This window comes from Chamaea fasciata, unplaced genomic scaffold, assembly GCF_029207755.1.
Source record: "Chamaea fasciata isolate MVZ Bird 193981 ecotype frontalis unplaced genomic scaffold, bChaFas1.0.hap1 SCAF_13, whole genome shotgun sequence".
Taxonomy (NCBI): Eukaryota; Metazoa; Chordata; class Aves; order Passeriformes; family Sylviidae; genus Chamaea; species Chamaea fasciata.
In genome coordinates, this window is record NW_027094098.1 from 6,267,905 (window position 1) to 6,289,467 (window position 21,563).

A 21,563-nucleotide genomic window follows, 5' to 3' on the forward strand; every position below is an offset into this window, starting at 1 on the left:
TTTTAAAAATACTTTATTCTTTAGAAAATACAGCGTTCAGTACAGTGTGCTCTGCTCCCCCCAGCTTCAACCCCCTGACTCCGCCGAAGCCAAGGCAACACTGGGACGTTCACTGTCACAGCTGGAAAGCAGAGGGCAGCCTTCACTGACCCCTTTTCCATCCTCTCAGGGAGGCAGGTGGCTCTCGAGCCCTTGCTGGTACCCAGCAGCAAGGTGCTCTCCCCCCAAGCCCCCAGTGCAGCCCAAATCACAGTGCCAAGCGCGGACCGTGGAGCCAGTGATGGCCCTTGGTGGCTGGGGACATCCCCCGGGGCACACAGGGGCTGCCATGCTCCCCCACACAAGGCTTTGGGGTAGCCCATGTGATTATTGAGACATGGGGCTGCCCCAGCCCGGAGACCCAGCTGAGAACCTGGGGGGTAAGGTAATGGTGGGGGCTGGGGAATGGAGAGTAGGGGACCAGGGCTCAGGAACCCCTCAGCTCCCATCCTAAACAGGGATAGGGCTGAGTCAGGGCTGTAATAGCTCCTTCTGAGGGGGAAAACCTTACTGGGGCAGTTCAAAAAGGGGATGCAAACATCACCCAAAGGCAGAGTGACCTTCCTCCAGGTCCGGGCTGAGCTCAGGACTCAGTGGGGAACTTCCACCTCCCGCTGCCTGGCTCTCTGCAGGGAGAAACTCCCATCCCACAGGAAGCAAAGCCCACCCCACAGGGGGTCCTGCCCACACCCTGAGGGGGTGCGGGATCGCTCCAGGCCTGGGGCAGAGGGGCCATGCACACCAAGAGTGGGACAGGGGAACAAAGTCTGGAGGCTGGGGGGGCAGGGGAAGAAGCATTTTCTCTTTTCAAACAGGAATCCCAGTGCTAACCCCTTCCCTTTGCATAGAGCAGCTTTCAGGTGAGTGTGTCTTTCAGTCACCCAGAGGACACCGAGAGCAGTGGCTGTGATCCTGAGGGGGACAGGAGCAAGGCTGGGGACATGGCTCTGCTGCTCCCATCCTCCCCCCGCAACCCCGGGGTCTGCACAAGGACACGAGGAAAAGAAACAGCGACAACCCCGAACCCTCCCCATTGCTCTACCCCCAGGTGCAACAAGCCATCCAGATGTTTAAAAAAGGAATGAAACAGGAAAAAAAAAGGTAAGAAGACAAAAAAAAAAAAAAAACAAAAAAACAGGAAAAAAAAAAAAAGGCTGAGATGGAGGGAAAGATCCCCAGGTCAGCGGAGAGGAAGGCGGGAAACGCCGCAGGGATGGTGTCCGTTCACCGCTGGCCCTGCGGGATCTAACTGTCCTCGCCGTTCTCGTCCGGCCCCTTGATCAGCCGCTTGTGTCCCCGCTTGCCCACGGGCCCCTTGGGCTTGGCGAAGGCCTGCTTGAAGGCGTGCTGCTTGGGGTGCACCTCCTCGTACAGGAACTCCGCCGTCAGCTCCGCGCCATCGTCGATCTCGATCTGCCCAGCAACGGGAAACGCGGGCTCAGGAGCTCCCTTGGGGTTTGACACCCGCCTTTGGGGCACCCAACTCCACCCCCAAGCCCATCAGAGCGGCTGGACCAAGGCTGCAGCACAGTTCCATGGGAGTGTCCAGCTCCATTGCCTCTGGGGGGGCTCATACTCACCTTCTTGGCTATCTCCAGACAAAACTCCTGCTCCACAGTGTCGAGCAACCGGCTCTTGCAGCTGGAGTAGAGCATGCGCTCCTTGATGCTGCACTTGTACCCAGGCATGGAGTAGATAAAGACTGCAAAAAGAGAGCAGGGCTTGTGGCACTGCCCAGGCCCATGGCCAGAGAGCACCGGCTGCATCCCACCCTGCTCACGGCTTTTCCAGCCCAGAGTCCCAGATAACATCCAGCAACAGAGGGTGAGCATGCCATCCATCACCCCTCCCAAATGTCCCCTGGTGCTCCTGCAACACCGGAGAAAACCAAACCACCCACCACCAAATCCTCTGTGGCAGCACCCAGAGACCTGCTCTGCACATGGCACCAAAGGCTTTGCCAGCACCCACTACGGGAGGGAACTGACTCAAGGTTCCCTGTTGTACCATCCCTATCCCCATCCCTGCTTGCTCCCCGTGTGACCAATGGTCCAGGGAAAACAGGGATTGGCACAGGCTCAAACTGGCCTTTCCCAGTGCTGAGGCTCTCACCAACAGACTCCAGGTAATCTCCCTCGTGTGAGTGCTTGTACAGGAAGAAATGGTAGCGAGCAGAGTCTTGGGGGATCCTCTTGGGCAGGTCAGTGATCTCTGTGGGGCTCGTATGCACCAGGTCGATGGTCTCCCGCTCCAGATCCAGCTTCTGATGGACAGAGGGGACAGGGAGCAGATGGAAGTGAGAGACAGCAGCAGGATGTGGGGAGTAGGGCACAGAGAAGCCATGTGAGGGACCTACCAGCTGGATGTAGTTGATTTTCTTCTGCTTGAGAGCCTGGATGGCTTGCTGGGCATCCAGCTGCAGGGGGAAGGCCAGGCCCTGCAGTGTCTGGTGCTTGCTCTCCACGCTGATCTCTGTCTTCACCTGGGGATGGAGATCACCTCAAGCGTCAGGGCACAGTGGCAAAGGGTGGGGAAGGGAGAAATAGGAAAACCAGCTGGTTCTGTAGCTAAAGGCTTCTCATCCAAGGAGCTGCCTGACACACGTGCCCCACAGGGATCATGGCCTTAAACCACAGGGAGTCAGCCAGGCTCAGGATGGTGGCGCTTGTCACCATCCCACCTCTCCAGGACATCACCTGGCCCCAGCCATGCACCCCCACACCTCCTACTTCACTCTCAGCAAAGACCAGCTCAAAACCAACGCTTGCCAGTGAATCCCTGGCAGGGATGCTGTGACCAGCACTGGCACGTGTCCTCTCTGATCATCTCCAACTGCAACCTGTGGGTGACAGGGGGAGCCTTGAAATCACAGCACTCAGCTGGGCACCCCGCCCTCCTCAGGGGGTTTACCTGCAGCAGACAGACATTCCCTCCAACACCAGAGTTGGGGATTGGAGATCCACAGCTCAGAAAGATCCCAGCTGCCGTTCCCCCACAAGCCCTACAAGGCAGAAGCTGCCAGCCATATCCCGAGCAAACCCCCTAGTCCAGGAGACCAAACCCCACTTCAAAGAGGGGAGAGAAAGAGATTGCAGAGACATCAAATCGCTCCAGGTGCCTCCATCCAGCCACAGCAGGGGTCCCTGGTGGGGGCTGAGGGAGAAGGGCAGGACGCGCCGGGCACACCATACCTCCTCGGGGTCGGGGTACTCTACCAGCGATGGGCAGCAGCAACAGCCCCCCACCATCTGCCACAGAATACAGGGAGACGGTGTCACCCCGATGGCAGACCCACCTCAAGACCCCCTCCCAGGGAAACACTCCAGCAACACTACCCCAGGTGCTCTGCAGTGAGTGTGGGTCCCTTTCTTTTGGGATCGGTTTTGGGGATTTTGGATAGAGTCCAACCTTAATGGCTTTTTTTTTTTTCTTTCTTCATTTCCCTCCCCCTGATAGAAAAAAGGAAGAAAAGTCAAGGCATGCCAAGAGAAACACAAGAGTTTGAGCTGACATCTAAAAAACCACTCGGCAGCACCAAAGTGGGTCTCTTTACAGGCTGCCCTTTGCTACAGCAGCCCCACACAGTACCCACACTCCGGGGAGATGATGCCCGGAGCACAGCATGCAGGAAAGCACTGCCAGGAGAAGGAGAAACCGGGCATCAAGCGGGCAGAGCAGCCTACCATCTCAGTGCTTGAGTCTTGGGAACAGGAATCCTGCGAGCGTGGGGAGAGGAGACACACTGTCAACGGCACCCGGCGCAGGGAGGGCGGTCCTCGTGTGAAAGGAGAAGGGGTGGGGGACACACAGATGTGCCAGGAGGAGGGAGCTGCACCCCCCCTCTGCTGGAGGACAGGGAAGGCTGATCCTGGTGATGTGGGCAGGGAGAGCAGCAAAAAACCACACAGGAGATGCCAGTGCTGGGGGGGAGCGGGAGGGAGAGCCTGGGCAGCCCCGAGCCTGGGCATGCAGGGTCTCCACCAATACCCCTGTGCAGAGCCCATCCCTGCCCCAATCTCCTCCTGGGTCCCCACTCAGGGTGGCCCCAACCCAGGGTCTGGAGGAGTTCCAGCACTTGCAGCAATAGCTTTTGGGCTATCCTCCACCAAGGAGCATATATGGAAGGTTTGTGAGGAAAAAAAAAGTTCAAGTCTCTATCCATGACAAGCATCCTGGAGGATGAGCAGGATGTTGATGTGCAGCTCTCTGGAAAGGGAAGTAATTGCTCAGGTGGGCAGGAAGTCCAGCTGACCTCCAGCTCTGCTGTCCTACTATCCCCAGGGTGCCATGGCACCAGCAAGGGCCTGAGGGCAAGTGCCCAGGGATTCAGGGCACACACAAGTTCACCTGGTCCCACCCTGTGGAGAGGTGCAGTACAAGGACATCACCACTGCCAGCACCTCCAGAAGCCCAGCTTCCTCTCCCATAAATGCAAGAAGACCAGGAGAGTTACAGCGGAACCGTAGAGACCTTAGCTCCAACAAAAAGCACACTGAAGTCCAAAAACACCAAGAGATGGAAATTTGTCCCAGCAACATCAACTCCCCCATATACCTCTGTATTTTCAACTCCTTCCCTTTTCAAAAACATTAAAAACTGGCTGCCTGAAACACTTCCCAGGGCACAGCCTGGGAGCAGTGCATGGGACAGCTGAGCACATGCCACATCCCAGCCTCCCAACCTTGCCAGCAGCAGGCTTGCCTGGGAGATTATCTCCTTTTCTTTAGGTTTGATTTTCTCCTCCTCTTTCGTCCCTCCTGGCGTGGTGCTGACCCTGCCTAAGAAGCATTTCTCTGCCTTATGGCAAAATCCTCATGGGAGGCTCCTGGCAAAGTCCCACCAACACTGTGGGGCAGCTGTGAAGGACAGTCCCTTACACACAGCAATGGCACCCCCATCTTTGTTTCTTCTCAATTCTCCTGCCTCCTCTCCCAGCTCCAAGGCTGCCTTCTTCTGCCCCATGGGCCTCCCAATAGGATATGCCCAGCTCCCCCTCCACCCATGTTTCTGAACCTGCAACACTTCTACAAAGACTCCCCAGTCGTGGGTGTTGAGCTCAATGCCAAATTCAAAGCTGTTTCTTAACCCACGGTCTGCTGACAACTATCAGCTCAGTAAAGCTGGCATTTTCCAGATATTAAAAAAAAGATATATATATAAAGCAGGGGGCAAATTCCCATGAGCTCCCCCCCAGCTATCAAAAAGGGGGTTAACTCATGACATCACCTCTGTCTATCCAATCCTCAAGCCATAGCCTAAAACCTGCTTTCCCAAGGTCTGGGCAGCTCCCTGGGGAACGTGCAAACCTGAGTCCTTCCCTGCTCAGTGTCAAAGGCCACTGTGCTGGCCCTGAAGCTGCTGCCCTGCAGCCCTCACCAGCCCCTTCGGGCTATCCTGCCCTACTCTTCCCATCCAATCTCCACACCCGTCTGGTGCCTGGGGAGGATCCCAGGCAGCTTCTGCCTGCCCAGAAACACAGCCATGTGTGGGATGAAGGCTGCAAGTCTGGCCAGTCTCTTGGAAGGCTGTGAGTCCACGGCATGAGAGGGGAGGGGAGTGGGACCAGCAGCAGCTCCAGGCGAGGGGCACAGCAAAGTGCTTTGTGGGCTGGTGGCTTTTAAAGAAACCATGTCCCTTGTGTCACTTCTGAAATCCTAATGGATTGGTTGAACACAAGGTGGTGCACAGGGTCCTGGACCTTGCAGGGGCCTGGGCAGACACACAGAAGTGCTGAGATCAGGGCTTGCCCCAGGGCTGATTCCCAGGTCAGTGCTGGTCCTCACTACTCATTCCCACACTTTGGATCTGCTCCTCCAGACTCAGCTGTCATGGGCAAGCACACTCCAGGCCCCCAGAACCTGTGCACAAGGGTCCCTGCAAGCTGCAGGCAAGGAACAAGGCTGGAGGCATCACTGTACTGAGCAGGGTGCTACAGGTTGTGAGCTGCTCCCTTACACTCCCCCTCAATCACAACCATCTGCTTTGTGGGGCTCCAGAAACTGCCTCAACGCTGCATTTACTGAAAGTCCTGAGATTTCCCACCTTGGGGAGGCCAGAACAGCACCAAGCACCAAAATTATAGCTCCCACTGCCTTCTGCTCCCTGTCCAAGGCTGAGCAGCTGCAACACCAACACAGAGACCCCTTAGAACACCCACCACTTTGCTGCTTCCCACCTTTAAATCCACAGGCAAAAATATATTTATCTTCATCTCTTTATTAATGTCAGTGACTTCTCCCTGTGGCCTAGGCTGACACAGGGGACCATGTACCCTTAAAATAACCCCCAACAAATCAGACAGCAGCAGCATCTCCATCCAGGAGCTGCATCTCACAAAGGCAAGAGCGGGTGGGAAGGAAAATGAGGCAGATCAACGAGCATCACAAGCATCACTTCCCTAGGCCATACAACCATGTAAGACATACCCCAGCAGCCAAAACTACTAAATCCTGCAGCACAGACCAGACAAAGTGATGGCAGACCACAGAATCAGCTGAGTCAAAAGGGACCCTCAAGGATCATTAAGTTCAGATGTCCCAAGGTGCCAAACAAGCCACAGAGTCACCATCAGCACCTCTCTCTTCTCCAAACATGGGCATCTCCTTGGATCCTCCAGAACAAATTCTTCCCAGGCCCTCCAGGCTGGGAGCTGGGATAACTCCCCTAAGACCCACCTTGGTGGCATCTTTTAAATGTCCCTCAACTTTGCCACCTGCAGACCTGCTTTGGCAGGTGGAAACCACCCCCAGACCTGCTTCAACAGGTAGAAACTTGAAACTTCCCACCTCATCTGTGCCATTAATTAATGCCATGAGGCTGATTGGCTTCCCATCTCCCACACGTGTCCTGATCCATCCATGAGCACCACAGCAATGGCACAGGTGAAGAGAGGGATGCTCCTCTAGAGAGGAAGGCTTTCCATGCATAAGGGAAATTCCCACATTCCCCCCCCCAAAAAAAATACTGCTTCCAAGTGGTCTTCCCACACAGTAAGCACACCCCCTGTTCTGCTTCAGTGTGTCACAGCACCACAGAGGCTGTGAAAGGCCAGCAGGGAACAATGGTGACTCTGCCTTGTGTGCCCCCAGCCCTACCCTGTGCCACTTCCACATCCTTTCCAGCACATAAGCACCCAAATACAGGCTAAGATCCGTATTTCTTGGGACAGCATCCCTCGTATTTATAGACATAAAGGAAGTGTATGGGAGAGGATGTCGCTGCAGTCGAAAGATAAGCCTGAATTCTTCCCTATCTTCAAACTCAGCTTTGGCTTTTGCTCCAATACCCACAGGTTAGAGACCTGCTTTCGGCCCCAAACCATCTCCTGACTGTCAGCAAAACACAGTCCTGAGCTCATGTCCAAGCAAGGGAAAAAAAAGAGTAGTGTAAATTCCTCTTTATGCTACCATTTCACTGTGAGGGTGCACATCCACCTTGAGAAGGATAGGAATGGTTTAAACAGCAGAGAGAGAAGTAAAAATGAGCCATCCCTTTTAGCTGAATGCTCACTCCCTGCATCCTTCACCCCTTTGTGCCCAGAGGGCCTCAGACATCCTCTCTCAGGGCTGTTTGCTGGACAGCCACCTGTCCCACTTGTGCTGGACACCCACCTCGTTGATGCGGATCTGCTGGAGCTCCTGCTCGGCTGCGGTCAGCGGGGCTGGGGCAGAGCAGGAGGACACGTGCTTCTGGTACCCGCTCAGGGACACGTCCTCCTGCAGACAGAGGCACAGGGCAAGTGTCACGGGTGGTCATCCTGCAGGGCTGGATGTACCCTCAGCCTTGAGGTGAGTCTGAGCAACCCAGTGAGTCTCGGGCTCCCTCCTGACCCTTGATCCTGGAGGATCAACCTAAAAGCTCTTGGATTCCTCCATGCAAATCCCACACTCGACTTGCCTGTTCTGAGCACTCTGCCCCTCCCCAGTCACCCATGCTCTGGCAGTGGCCTCCTCTGGCTCTTTGATGAAGCTCATGAGCATGGAAGTGAGAGTGAAAGGCAGAGCCCATAGCCCAGGTGCAGCAGAGGGACCCTGGAGAAGAACAGGAATGCTCCCTGGATTCCACCAGTACTAGAGGCCCCAGCAGGACTGATGTCCAGGAGGCCCTGGCTGTGCAGCTCCCTCTGCCCACAGAAGAGAAGGAGAAACCTCCATGAAAGGCAGCAGATAACCCCAGTGTGGAGGCAGCTCTCGCTGCTGGAGTGACACTGCCACCACCTGGCACTTCTTCTCCCATTCAGCGTAAAGCTCCACATCTTGCAGCCTTCCTCCCACCTCTCCCACATTCTCTATCACAGACCACAGCCAAGCAGGCAGGACAAAGCAGCACTGGCCATGAAGGGAGCAGTGTGGAGGATCAACACCCTGCTGTTCCCTCACCAAACACCAGCATCCCACATCCCACCACCCACAAACTCTGTACAGGCTGCTGAAGCTCAGGGTCAGAGCCAGAAGGTTGCCCAGAACCCACCACCGTACCTTCACTGTGCCAAACATCTCATCCTTTATGTGCCCCCCACCAAACTCCTTCTTCACAGTGGCTCTGGTGGCAGCGTACAGCATCTTCAGCCGGACCTGCAGGACAGGGGTGGCAGTGCTGTCACACACGGGCACCGGCAACCAGAGAGGTGCCCAGTGTCATAGCCACCATCCCACCACAGGCTCCACACACCTCAGCTTCTCCTGGGAGCACCCACCGAGTTTCTACTCAGTCTGATTTTTAATGGCAGCATCCCTAGGTAGGGATCAGCTGGGAAAACCCACCAGCACTATTTCCGTGGCTGCAGCCTTGCCAAGTGCTGCCCACAATCCACCAGTTTACTCCATGCTTTGCTTTCTAGTCCCTGAGCTCCAGAGCAGCACTTCTCACCAGCGCCTAGGTTGGAGGAGGTACAAATACCACAGAGCCACTTAAAAGTGACTTTTGCCTTTGGCACTTCTATTGCATCATTCTGCAGAATGCAGGGAAGAGCTTTGGCAAGTGCTCCTGGGCACACTGTGCTTCTGCAGTGAGAGCCTCTGTGGTTTGTTGAAAGATACACATATTTGAAAAATATGTTATTATATATACACATGTATATGTACATGTACACATGCACAAATATACACATGAATATAAAATTACACATATATCACTTGTATATATATTTTTATATCCGTGACCAGCGCATGTATTAATGTGGCAGTAAATCTATCTAGCTCATAGATAATAAATATTAGTATATAAATATAAGATATAAATGTATAACAAATATACACATAGGAATATGTATACACACATACACATATATATACACACATAAGTATGTAAATAGAAGACAAGCACACATCAGTAAATATCAGACCCGTTACAGAGATGTGTTCAACAGGATGGCATTTTCCAAGCTGTACCACTGACATCTTCTAAAACTGTTTCCCATCCAACCAGCTCTTTTGTGCCCACTCTCCAAGAGTTGATTTTGGAGCAAGGCCTGGAGCAGGGCTGGCAGACACTCTGCATCAGCCTCAAGCAGAGCAGGGCCAGGCTGGAGGCAAATCAGTGTCAGTGCCAGCTCTTCCCAGCAATGGCCAGAGCCATGGTGGGATGTCTCCATCCTGGCCTCCTGGTCCACACCACTCCCCCTCTACACCCCACCTCCTCCATCTCCTCACCTAGCACTGAAATAGGACAGAGACACAGTCCCAAAGTTTACCTCTTTGTGTCTTAAAAAATCCCCCATCCCCACAGCAATCTCCATTTCTCAGCCCAGGCGCCATGACAGAGGGTGTGAAAGCTCCTCCTCAGCCCCAGGGCGAAGCTCCCTTGGCCAGCACCTCCTCCCCCTGCACCTCCCCAGCACATCCCAGTCCCCAGGCTGGGTGCCAGGCCTGGAGCTCACCGGGGAGCTGTCGGGGGACCAGGAGATGAAGAGCCACTCGTAGCCCTGGGCGTTCTGGCTGTCCAGGCGGTACAGGACGTAGCAGGGCTGCTGCTCATCCAGCAAGGGCAGCACAAAGGCGTCATAGTCAGCGTCCCAGCGCCGGGACAGCTCTTTGTGGGCTCCCAGTATGAGCTGCTCTGCAAGGAGAAGGCAGGAAAGGTGGTGTTAGACAAAAGCAAGGCTCATCTTGCAGGACCAGATGGTGGCTCATTAAGGGGTGAATGCTGCTTCACCACCAACAATGATGCTGTACTGAAGAAGAAGAAATTATAACCTCGAGTCACATGGAAGAGTGTACATTCCCAGGGATGACCCCCCAGGAGACACCAAGGGGCTGTGGCTGCTGTGGAGGGCTGGTTTTCTGCCAGCCTCCTGTCAACCATCTCTTCTCCTTCCATGTTTCTCACCAGCAGTCTCCTCTCTGGTGACCACCTGTGGTGTCCTTCCTTTCTGCTCCCACCAGCTCTGCAGTCCCCAGCCATCCCTCCTTGCTCACAGGGGAACACAAGACCTCCCCCATCCCACCTGGACAAGCCCTAGGGTCACTAGAACACCTCAGCAGGGACAGAGAGAACCACCAACATTTTGGGTGCTGAGAAAAGTAAAGGTGTCAGCAAAATCCAGGATGATGAGCCAAAGCTACTCTCACTGGATCCCCTGTAACCTCACAGGGGTCAAAATCAAAGCTGATACCCAAAGCCCATGTCTGTGGGCAGCAGGGATGTCCCACAGTCCCCATCCTGGAGGGGTGCAGGCATCCTACAGACATGAATCCACACCGTAGCGAGGGTTAAGTCAAGCTTTGGGATGGCTGGGTGGAAAAGTGGTGGTGCTGGGTTCCATATAGAAAAGAAGTGAACAAGTCTGGGGTGAGAAATGATAGGATGGATTTGAATTCAAACAGAGACCCCAGTCAATCCCATTCAATCCTGAATGCAGACATGTCATTGGCCAGGGAGCTGGGCGGGGCTGAGACCCCGACCAATCAGTGTTCAGGCATGGGAAGTTTGAACCCCCTATAAAAGGGGGCGGCCATAATAAATCTGGGCTGTCTTGTCGAATGATCTTTGTGAGTCCTGTCGCGTGTCTGTCTCCAACCTACAACCGTAACATAATGTTTGTAGATACAAAAAGGTCTGCGGGGAGATTACAGGGCCACTGTATTGAAAGGTGTTAAGTATCCATTTATTAGCTCTAAAATACCTCACTACTCAGCCTCTGTGAGTACCACAGTAGTCCCTTGGAAAGGAGAAACTGGATGCTCTAAAAGCCCTGGTACAAGAACAACTAGTTCAGGGGCACAAAGAACCATCTATGAGCCCTTGGAACACCCTGGTATTTGTTGTAAAAAAGAAATCTGGTAAATGGAGATCGCTCAATGACTTGGGAAAAACCAGTGCAGTAATAGAAAGCATGGGTGCTTTGCAACCTAGCATGCTATCTCCTACCATGATACCTGCCACCTGACACATTCTGATCATGGACTTGAAATATTATTTTTTCCCTATTCCATTACACCCAGATGATACCCCAAAGTTTACTTTCACAGTGCCATCCATGAATAATGCTGCATCAGTGGAATGTTGTCAATGGAAAGTTTTACCACAGGGGATGAAAAACAGCCCCACAATTCATCAATGGTACGTTGCACAGGCACTCTCATCACCGAGAGAACAATTTCCAGGGGCATACTGTTACCACTACACAGACAATATCTTAATAGCAGCCCCAACCATAAAAGAACTCTCACAGATTCAGCCAAACCTGGTATTATTAAACAGTAGGATACTCACTGGCCTAAACCTTTGCACATTCTAGAGCAGATGTTTCTGCCTCATCAACCAAAAAAGATGGTACCTATTGTCTCTGAGCTGATTGCACAATTAATTATCAAATGCCACCAGAGGTGTTTACAATTGAATGATAGAGATCCTTCAAAAATTATTATACCTGTGATACAAGAGCAATTAGAATGGTGCTTTGCCAACAGCACAGCTTTACAAAGTGCCCTGCAAAATTTCTCAGGACAAATTACTTACCACCTACCAAGTCATAAATTACTGCAGTTAAGTGGGGAAACTGCACTGTCTCTAAAACCTCTGAACCGCCACACACCCCTCAAACGTGTTACAGTATTCACCGCTGGTTCTAGAAAAACGGGAAAAGCCATTGTAACATGGAACGAAGAAGGTGGGTGGCAAATATTGGAAGGCTGTGAGAGGAGATCACCTCAGCTAGTAGAGCTATGTGCTGTAGCCATGGCTTTCCAACATTTTCCCCATATTCCTCTAAATGTTGTGACTGACTCTGCCATGTAGCTGATATTACAAAGAGATTGGTTCGGCACTATTAAGAGAAATTGACAATGCACCATTATTTGACTTACTAAAAACTCTGTGCCATACCATCCAAGCCAAAACTTGCCCTTATTACATCTTATATATCAGATATCACACAAATTTACCAGGTTCCATTGCAGAGGGCAATGCTCAAGCAGATTGGCTAGCTGGCCCTGCTTGGAGAGCACCACAGCCAGACTTGCTTGCACAAGCAAAGGTATCACACGATTTTTTCAACCAAGGCGTTTGAACCCGACAGCGACAATTCCAGCTGTCAAACACAGAGGCTCGTAACATAGTTAACACCTGTGCTGACTGCCAAGGCCACATTGCACCACTGCAGATGGGGTTAAACCCTCGTGGACTGCATGCTTTGCAAATCTGGCAAACTGATGTCACACACATCCCTGAATTTAGCCATTTACCATATGTACATGTCTCAATTGAAACCTTTTCATCATCTATAGGGGCTTCAGTACATACAAGAGAAAAAAGTCGGGATACCATTGCACATTGGCTAGCAGCCTTTGCTGCTTTAGGTATCCCCCATACCATCAAAACAGACAATGGCCCTACATACATTTCACAAAATACAAGACAATTCCTACAGCTCTGGGGTGTGTCACACCACACTAGTGTTCCCTGCACAGCCACAAGACCGGCCATCATGGAATATGCACATGGCACTTTAAAATGTATACTCGGTAAACAGAAGGAAGGAATGTGTGGTAAGACTCCACAGTGCAGAATAGCTAAAGTTATCTGTACACTAAATCATTTGACAATATCAGAAAATTCCCAGAACCCAGTCATTTTAAATCACTTCTTATCATTACAATCAGCCAGTGATGCCCAGTCACTCAAGCCCAAAGTAATGGTGAAAGACCTTATCACAGGAAGGTCCTTAGGATCTTATGACCTAGGGACAGAGACATGCTTGTGTCTCCATGGACACCAGAACACGATAGATACCAGCCAGATGTGTGTGCCATGCACTACGTCCTGCTTGGGACCACAAGCAACACCCTCCTAGCAGATCCTAAACAGACCATCGTAGAGCCCTGTGTGGAGCAATGATTGAAACAACTTGTCCACCTGCCTCATGGAAATCTGGGACTCTTGAAGCGACAGTTTATTTAAGGATTTTATTTGTTTACAAATTGTTTCTTCTGTTAATTAGTTTTTTCCCAGGGTTCTAAAAGTTGAATGGTTTCTTGTTTGCAGTGTTAAGTTGTAACTTCTAAGCAGTTAGCCTGCTACATGGTAGCCTGAAGGATTGTGTTATTGGTGATCTCACCTGACAGCTCCTGGATACCAGTGCTGCAGCTCCAGGAGTACATAAGATACATCGCTGGCTAGGGAGAGCCAGGTTTGTCAGTTGGGTACAAAGTCTCATACAAACTACGCTCATACTGTCTTTGTCATCCTGTCTGCAAAGGGCCCTTGCAGGAAGAATAACAAAGAACACTTTGCATCTTTTTAATAAAACAGAAAGGGGGAATTGTCACAGCACAGCTGGTCTGTAACTGGACAGATAAATTTGGCCATAAATAAGAAATACAATTCAGCTAGCCTAGCTCGATATAGAAAAGAAGTGAACAAGTCCTGGGTGAGAAATTATAGGATGGATTTGAATTCAAACAGGGACCCCAGTCAATCCCATTCAATCCTGAATGCAGACATGTCATTGGCCAGGGAGCTGGGCAGGGCTGAGATCCTGACCAATCAGTGTTCAGGCATGGAATTTTGAACCCCCTATAAAAGGGGGAGGCCATAATAAATCTGGGCTGTCTTGTCGAATGATCTTTGTGAGTCCTGTCGCGTGTCTGTCTCCAACCTACAACCGTAACATAATGTTTGTAGATACAGAAAGGTCAGGGGGGGAGATTACGGGACTCAGAACAAGACATAAGAAATTCTGGAGCTGCCAAAGAAAAATGTTTTGGGGCCTTAGACAATTAGCACTTGAGGGCATGCTTGGTTGGGCACATGCCCTTCCAGGACCTCTGCCCACAGCCCCACTGCCACTGGGAGCCAGGGAGCCCCTTGGCTTGGGTACAACCCTCTCCCTCCCAACCCATTCAGCTAAGCAGCTCCAAATCTCATGGCAAGAAAGCTTTCAAGAAAAATAGTTAAGGAATGAAGGGTTTGGGAGGAATTACCCTTTCTTCCCACCCAGGCAGGACATCCCCTGTGACAGCAGCATAGCCCTCTCCTGCCCAGCACTGTCCTGGCATCTGCCACCACTACTGAATCCAGTTATTTGTGCATGGGTGGCACAAGTCACTGGTTCAGTAACAAGGACAGCAGAGAACAAGGTGCCCGAAGTACTTCACCTTTGGCAAAACTACCTGTTTGGAGAAAGGCAAGCATAAAAACCTCAGTGTACTCCTAAAATAAACACAAAGCTCCGTGAAAGAATTTGTTCATCACAAAGGCCTGAGATCCTGAAGAAACTGCAGGAATTTCAGAGGGCCAAACCCACTGGCAGCTGGAGGGTATCTCTGCAAAACAAACCAACACCTTATGCACGAAGCAATCAGTGCTGAGTCACCCCAGGCTATTCCCGGGCTGTGACTCAGCCGGACCCCAGCCGTGCTGCTGTAACCTGGCAGCCTTCAACTTTCCCCTGAGCTCTTTGCAGTTCTCCTCAATCCATTCAGGGACAAATTTTCTTCCATGGGAAGTGTCAGAAAGGGGAAACTCAGAGCAGACACCCTTCAGCAAAGTTATACAGCACTGGCTACACCAGGCTCTGTTTGTACCAGGAGCTGCTGCTGGAAAAGCAGAGCTGGGAGTGTTTCTGGCCTTGGAGGTGCCCCCAGCACACCCTGCCTTGCTCTGAAATGCCTCCACAAGGCTGCCCTGCCCATGGCTCTGGTGGGTGCCAATCAACAAAATTCAGTGCACACCACCACCTATGAATAAAGAAATGCATCCAACGGAGAAGTCCACAAAGTCAATCTTGTCCCAAGTCCTGCTGACAGTGAGGAGCAGAGCATCATCTAAAAACACACTGGAGCACAAGCTGCTCTCATGCCAGGAAACTGCTGCTGAGTCCTGGTGTACATCCTGCTCCCCTATTCCCTCCTCCATCCAATCTCAGCTCTTCCCAGTCACTCTCCAAAGGCAAAATGACCTCTCTAATTTCTCCCAAAGGGTCACTCAGCCACAATGGTGGTGTTGGAGATGCCCAAACACAGAGCATCTGCCATAAGGCTCCTTGCACCATCTTCCTCTCCTTCTAGTCACTGTTGCCTGCTCCAACATGCCCCAAGACAAATTCTCCATAGGGCAAAAGGTATTGCAAGCCATCCAGGCCAGAGAGGGATCTCCTCTTCTACATCCCCTGTTCAGGCAGGGCAGCTGGCATGTCGCCCCAGGAAGTTCTGGACACTTCCATTCCAGAGTGAGCTTCCATCTGTCTGGCTGTGACATCTGCCTGGCCACAGGTTAGTGCCCAAAGGTCCTTCACTGCTGGGTACCAGCAGGCTGATGTCCCCTGTGTGACAGAAGAGTGGTGGCTCTGCTGCTGACAATGGACAGATAAATAAATCCCATTCAGCCAGAGCCGAGATAGTGGGAAATGTTTTCCATTGGTGATAAAAAGTCTCCCTTGCTGGCATCAGCAGCCACAACCTAAAAACGGTGGCACAAGCCCTAAGCATCCCAAGTCCAGGCTTAGGGACAGGCATGACTTATCCTAACACAAACCTGATTCCTACTTTTTAAAAGCAAAAGAAGCTGAGAGGACAAAATTGTTGTCAAAGACACTCCAAAGAAACAATGTGGATGCTTCATCCCCCAACAATGGGGACCTTGCCAAGGACAAAGCCAATACTACTGAGCCTTGCTGCAATTCCACTGATGTGTCCCATGTATTTCCAGTCACGCTGCTCTTCTGAACAGGACGTTGTGGCCTCTCCAAAGGTCAGGTGGGCTCCTTATGACCACAGGCTCCTTACAACCACATCCACCTTGGTGTTTGCACTGGTGGCCCGCCCAGGGGAGGTGGTGACAGCAGCTTGGCAGGGCAGTAATGTCCCTGCTGCTGTGAGAAACAAGTCATTCATATGCAATTGTATGAAGCCGAGGTGATGGAAAACCTACACCAGGGCAGCTCCCCGCCCGCTGGGACATTCAATCAGTGCTCAGCTCTGCTCACTTGCTTGACAGATGCAGAGGACACCCAAAGGACCCATTCCATGGGACAAACACAGGTTGGTGCCAGCCTGTGTCCTGGGCTAGGTGCAGCCCCATGGGATGGGATGGGTCTCAGTGTGGCATTCCTTACAGGATGCCACTGCGGGCCTGTGCTGGGCCTTGAGCCACAGGGCACCCCCCAGCCCTCAGCATCTCCTCGCCAGGTGTGGGATGGCACATCTGAGGGAGAAGGTGGCTGTGCATCACCCCCGGCAAAGGTCCCAGGGTCCCTGCAGCAGTCTGTCACAGGGATCCCATAATAAAATATGACACAGCAGCAGCAAAAGCCCCCACAGAGCACTGATCCCAGGCTGGTATTGCTCTGCTGGCAAAGTCACTGCTTCCCACTGGAGCTGCCCTGGGGCTTCAGAAGCTGCTCACCAGCACACCCAAAATTTGGGCTGGTATTTCAGGTCTGGGTTGCCACATGCCCAGAAACCCCAGCAGCATTTCCCTTCAGGTTTCCAAACACACAAGCTGGCACCACAGTGGTGAAGAAGAAAGGAGGAGAGGAAACAGAGAATAGACAGAGTATAAATCAAAGCACTAAAAAATGGGACTTACCGTCCTCAATGATGACCTTGATGAGCCGAACTGAACCATTTCGGGCTTTGGCAAAAAAGTCCCTTAATTCTGTGGTGGCTGAAAGAACCAAAAACATCGTGATCAGATTAAGCAATCAAAGCAGGTGCTGGGTTTCTCAGTGACTGACCAGAAAGGAGACCAACTTGGCAGGACAGAAACTTAAAATTTAAAAAAAAAAAAAATTATATCCCTGGTGCCAAAAAAATTATAATAAAAAATAACAATAATACAAAACTCAAAAAGCTGGGAGAGAAGAGCTGCGTCTCCCTGAGGCGTCAGAGTTAAATAGCAGCTGGGAGCACATGTGATCCAGAGAACCTGATACTTGGCCTGGGTGAACATAATCACCCAAATTTAGATGATGGCTGGGCCAGTGCAGGCAGGGAGAGCTCAAGTGACAAGTTGATTGGCTTTACAGAGTGGTAGGGTTGGCATAGTCGGGGTGGCTGGAGGATGTCCTGACAGGCTGTAAGGTCCTGGGCTTGGGACACACGGCAGGATGCTGCTCCCGAGCGGCTGGGAACCAGCACAACTCCAAACTGGAGAACCTGGTTTGAAGCTGAGCCCATGGGGAAGGGAAAGGCAACAGCCCCAGGGCTTTGCCCTGGAGCTGGCAGGGCTTAGATTGCAGAAGGCTTTTGGGAAGCATTTTGGGGAGCGTTCCTCCTCACCCCGCTCCCTGAGCACCAGGCAACGGCAACCAATCTTCAGCATCCTACCAGGAGGCAGCTGGAGGCACTGGATATTGAAGGAGCAGCCCACAGCCAGCACTGGAGACTTCATCTGCCCACCCTGGAAGCACCACTGGCACGGAGCTCCCCGTGCCACCCAAGACACGCTCTGTGTGAAGGCAAAGCCCAGGAGATGTGGCTCGGAGGGGCCAACCCCCAACAAGGATCACCTCCTGGCCTGGCTCCTCCTAAAGCCACCCAAGCCCTTTCCTGGATGCAGTGGTGCAGCAAAGGGGGCCTTGGGAGCTCAAAGCTGCCCTGCTTGTTAGAAATACTCAAGAAACTGGTGTTGCAAAGATTAGAGATCTGGACAGAGATCCCTTAGCCCACACCAGGATCCGTGCTTGGAATCTCCATCAGCATCCCCTCCACTCCTGGTGCTTTGCTGTGCCAAAAGAGCCAGCAGCAGGAAGCAACCTGGAACCCGAGAGCATCCATAAGGCTAAGGCACTTGGCAAAGAAAGCCATCCCTACAAGGGCCACATCCATCCCCTGCAGTCCCTCCAGCACTGGGTACCCTCTCAGCACAGTCCCAGGAGGGGTCTTGATGTTACCTGGCACCCACATAAGGGACATAGGCAGCCAGGGACTGTCACTCAGTGGTGCCCTCAGTCCCCTGGAGGCAGATCCTGGGCTGGGGCACTGCCTGCAGCTCCCCCAGCCCCGAGGGAGGAGGAATCCCCAGGGAGCTCCCAGGAAACTCCTGCCTGTCCCCCACAGGTGACACCTCTGTGATGCATCTGCTCCACCGGCTCTGCCCTGATCAGAGGTCTGGTGAGGAGAGAAGAGGCACACATGAGGACAAGCTCCCAGGCTGGCCCCCTGCAGGCAGCAGCTCCCACACAAACCCAGAGATGCCATCCTGACAGGACCCTGCAGGAATGGGCACACAGACGCCCCAGCAAAGGCACATCACTCCTTCATGGCACTTTAGGGGACAAACAGAAGATTTGCTGGGGTAATCCCACCACAAGCACGCTCCCTCCAACACCATCGAGGGATGAAGCTCTCCCAGTTCCCAGAGCAGACCATCACTCTCTCCTAGTGCCAGCTGGGAGCTCAGCCCGCTCCTGCTGTGCCCAACCAAGGATACTATGATATTTTTAGCCCCCCTTCCCTGTTGCGAGCGACTGTTTTCTTCTGGCAGCATCTGTGGTTATTGCACACACACAAGGCGGAAGAGGAAGAGAAGAAGACATTTATACACCCAGGAAACCTCATGCAGGAGACAAAAGCTCTTAATAAGCATTAAGTTTCACCAATTCCTATTACAGTGCAAAACTGTGAGAGAATAACATTGCTCTTGGATGTTTCTATAATATCAAGTTCAGGGAAGAAACAGGAAAGCTCTGCAGCAGTAAACAGCTTGCGAATCCCTTCAGTCTGACCCCATCCTTCCCAGAACCCAAAGGCAGGTGAGGGGTCTGGAAAATCAGGAGTCTGGGAAAATGCAACCCTGTGGCCCACTTGGAAATGCTAGGAGTGCTCTGAAGATCAACAGCTGGGATGGTTGGCAGTTAATTGGTTGACAAGTGACAGCCAAGGACTGGGGTCTGTGTAGGTATCGAGGGGTTGAAGAGGATGAGGAAAAGCCTGGATGCTGCCAGAGAAGACAAGCGCACCACAGGAAATGCCACAAGGTCTTCCAAGGAGGGAGACTATTTCCAGAGGAGACAGCAGCAAAGCTTTCAAAAAAACTTCAGAGGGGGCTTGCAATTTAATTCTATTGATCTTTTTAAACCAATTTTCGTTTAAATAAAAATACCACGGTGTCTCCAATGTCCCCTTCTGCCTCTCACAACGCAGAGCCAAGAGTCAGTGAGGAGGGAGAGGAACAAACCACGGAAGGTTTGAGCACGAGCTCAGCAACTGCTTCATTATGGCATGATTACAACTTAATTGGCACAGCAGACTTGACAAGATGGCTTGCGTGCCTGAAATATTAATAGAGAAGTCCACAGTCGGCTCTAGAGGAAGAGCTAGAAGAGACTTCACCCTGGAGATGATGCCTCATGGCATCCCCTGCCAGGAAGTCTCCAGGATACAACTCAAGAACTGAAAAACCCATGTGTGAGGAAACCATAAAAACCAGGGGAGAGGGGGGAGCAACAGGGCAGAGGACTGAAAGGGACCCACACATCCAACTCACCCTCTAGGCATGGGTTCCTGGAAAATCCTGAAACAAATAATCCAGAAATAAATCCAAGCTGGGCTACAGCCAGTGAGGATCTACTGAGGCCAAGATGCATGACATGCCTCATGCTTCCTCCAGCAGAGCCAGAGACCTGTGGGCTTCAGGGGTCTCAGCTCAGCTTTTAAGTGTCTCCAAGTGTCAGATGCCAGCTTGGGAACATGGTGGTGGTGAACCTCCATGGCACGGACACAAACTGCATGGATAACTCACTCAGGGAGGAATCAGAGGTGGGATCGAGCAAGGTGTCCTGGGCACCTCTGGTGGCTCCAGGTTTATCCACATTCCCATGAACACTTCTGGCAGCTGCAACAGTGCCTCCTGCAGCTGTAAGGTGGGAAGCTAGAGGAGATTCAAGTGTGCACTGGAGAAAAATTCACCGTTCTCTCAGAAGACTGGAGAAATGGGCTGAGAAAAAAAGAAATAGGATGAAACTCAATAGGAAGCAATGTGTCGCAACTGGGGAAAGGACCAGACAGGGCAGAGTCCAGCAGCTCCAGAGAAGAGAGGGTGAGTCACAAGCCAAGTCCAGGTTAGTCACTTCACACTGCTGCAGGCAAACTCATTTGAGAAGGCATGAACAAGAGCATGACCATATTATCTGGTGCTGACAAGGCTGCAGGCACAGCAGGAACAGCACACCCAGGCTCAGCATCGTGCAAGAAGCAAGGCACAGCACAAACAGCACCTGTGCCAGAGGGCACAACGTGCAGGAGCCACCAAAGGAACTGCAGCTGGTCAGCCCAGGGAAGAGAAGAAAATTCATTAACAGCTTGTACTGGTTTTCCAGCCAGAAACATCAAGACCCACCTCGGCATTTGGGAAATCTCATGTTGAAGTGACCAAACCCTGGGAAGGACACCATGACTCTATCCCTGCCCTGAAAAATGGATGTTGCTGCTCGGGATGTTGCTGCTTTGAGGCAGCTTGAGCTCAGTGGCACCTGAGAAACCTTCTGGCCTTTCTACAAGGCAGCCCTGCTGTCGACCCTCCTGGCAGACCTGGTGGGCACACGCACCCATGCCTCCTCAGCCACCCACCCACTCAGCCACTGAGTCCTGCAGCACCTCCCTCTCCCACTTGTTTGTAGGCTGCAGATGAGTTGTCCCCTGTTGACGAGCAACCTGCATTTAGAAGCCTGATAACAGCACGTCCCAGGGCCCCCTGTTCCACACAGCCTCCCAGCCCAGTGGCATCTGCCACCCATTTGGGATGGAGGGCTGAGCAGAGCCAGCTGATGACACCGGGGCACCCAGGCAGCTCACAGTGTGGCAGGGAGGTGATAGCTGGCCAGCAGTGGCCTTCAGGAGGCCCTGACCCCGCAGGCAAACAGCCAGAGGAGAACTGGAGCTGGTGCGGGGAGGGCAGGATGGTGCCTCCCCTCTGGCAGCACTGACCAAAAGGTGCAGACCAAAGCCTGAGTTCCCCCAGCTCAGGGAGCAGCAGGGCAGCCAGATCCTTGCACCTACTGACAGACACGGTGCTCGCAGCCAGAGGACTGCCCTGTGCTGGGATGCGCCCGTTTGGATCAGTCCCCCGGAGATTTCAGTGCCGGG

The 21,563-nt window shown here is 52.4% G+C and overlaps 1 protein-coding gene across 2 annotated transcripts in view; it reads right to left on the reverse strand.

The window, feature by feature from the left end:
- TWF2 (twinfilin actin binding protein 2) overlaps positions 1–21,563 on the reverse strand; it is a 26,628-nt gene continuing 5,065 nt past the window's right edge. The window contains exons 1-9 of one of the 2 annotated variants that reach the window (XM_066195619.1): positions 19,966–20,370; positions 17,065–17,142; positions 9,917–10,095; positions 8,517–8,612; positions 7,650–7,754; positions 2,396–2,521; positions 2,152–2,302; positions 1,620–1,741; positions 1–1,452 (exon numbers count right to left, since the gene is read on the reverse strand). In XM_066195619.1, the coding sequence (XP_066051716.1) occupies positions 1,285–1,452; positions 1,620–1,741; positions 2,152–2,302; positions 2,396–2,521; positions 7,650–7,754; positions 8,517–8,612; positions 9,917–10,095; positions 17,065–17,142; positions 19,966–20,077 (1,137 nt within the window). In that variant the 5' untranslated portion in view covers positions 20,078–20,370 and the 3' untranslated portion in view covers positions 1–1,284. Of the gene's footprint in view, positions 1,453–1,619; positions 1,742–2,151; positions 2,303–2,395; positions 2,522–7,649; positions 7,755–8,516; positions 8,613–9,916; positions 10,096–17,064; positions 17,143–19,965; positions 20,371–21,563 lie in introns of those variants that run through there. The other variant, XM_066195620.1, reaches the window with a different exon arrangement.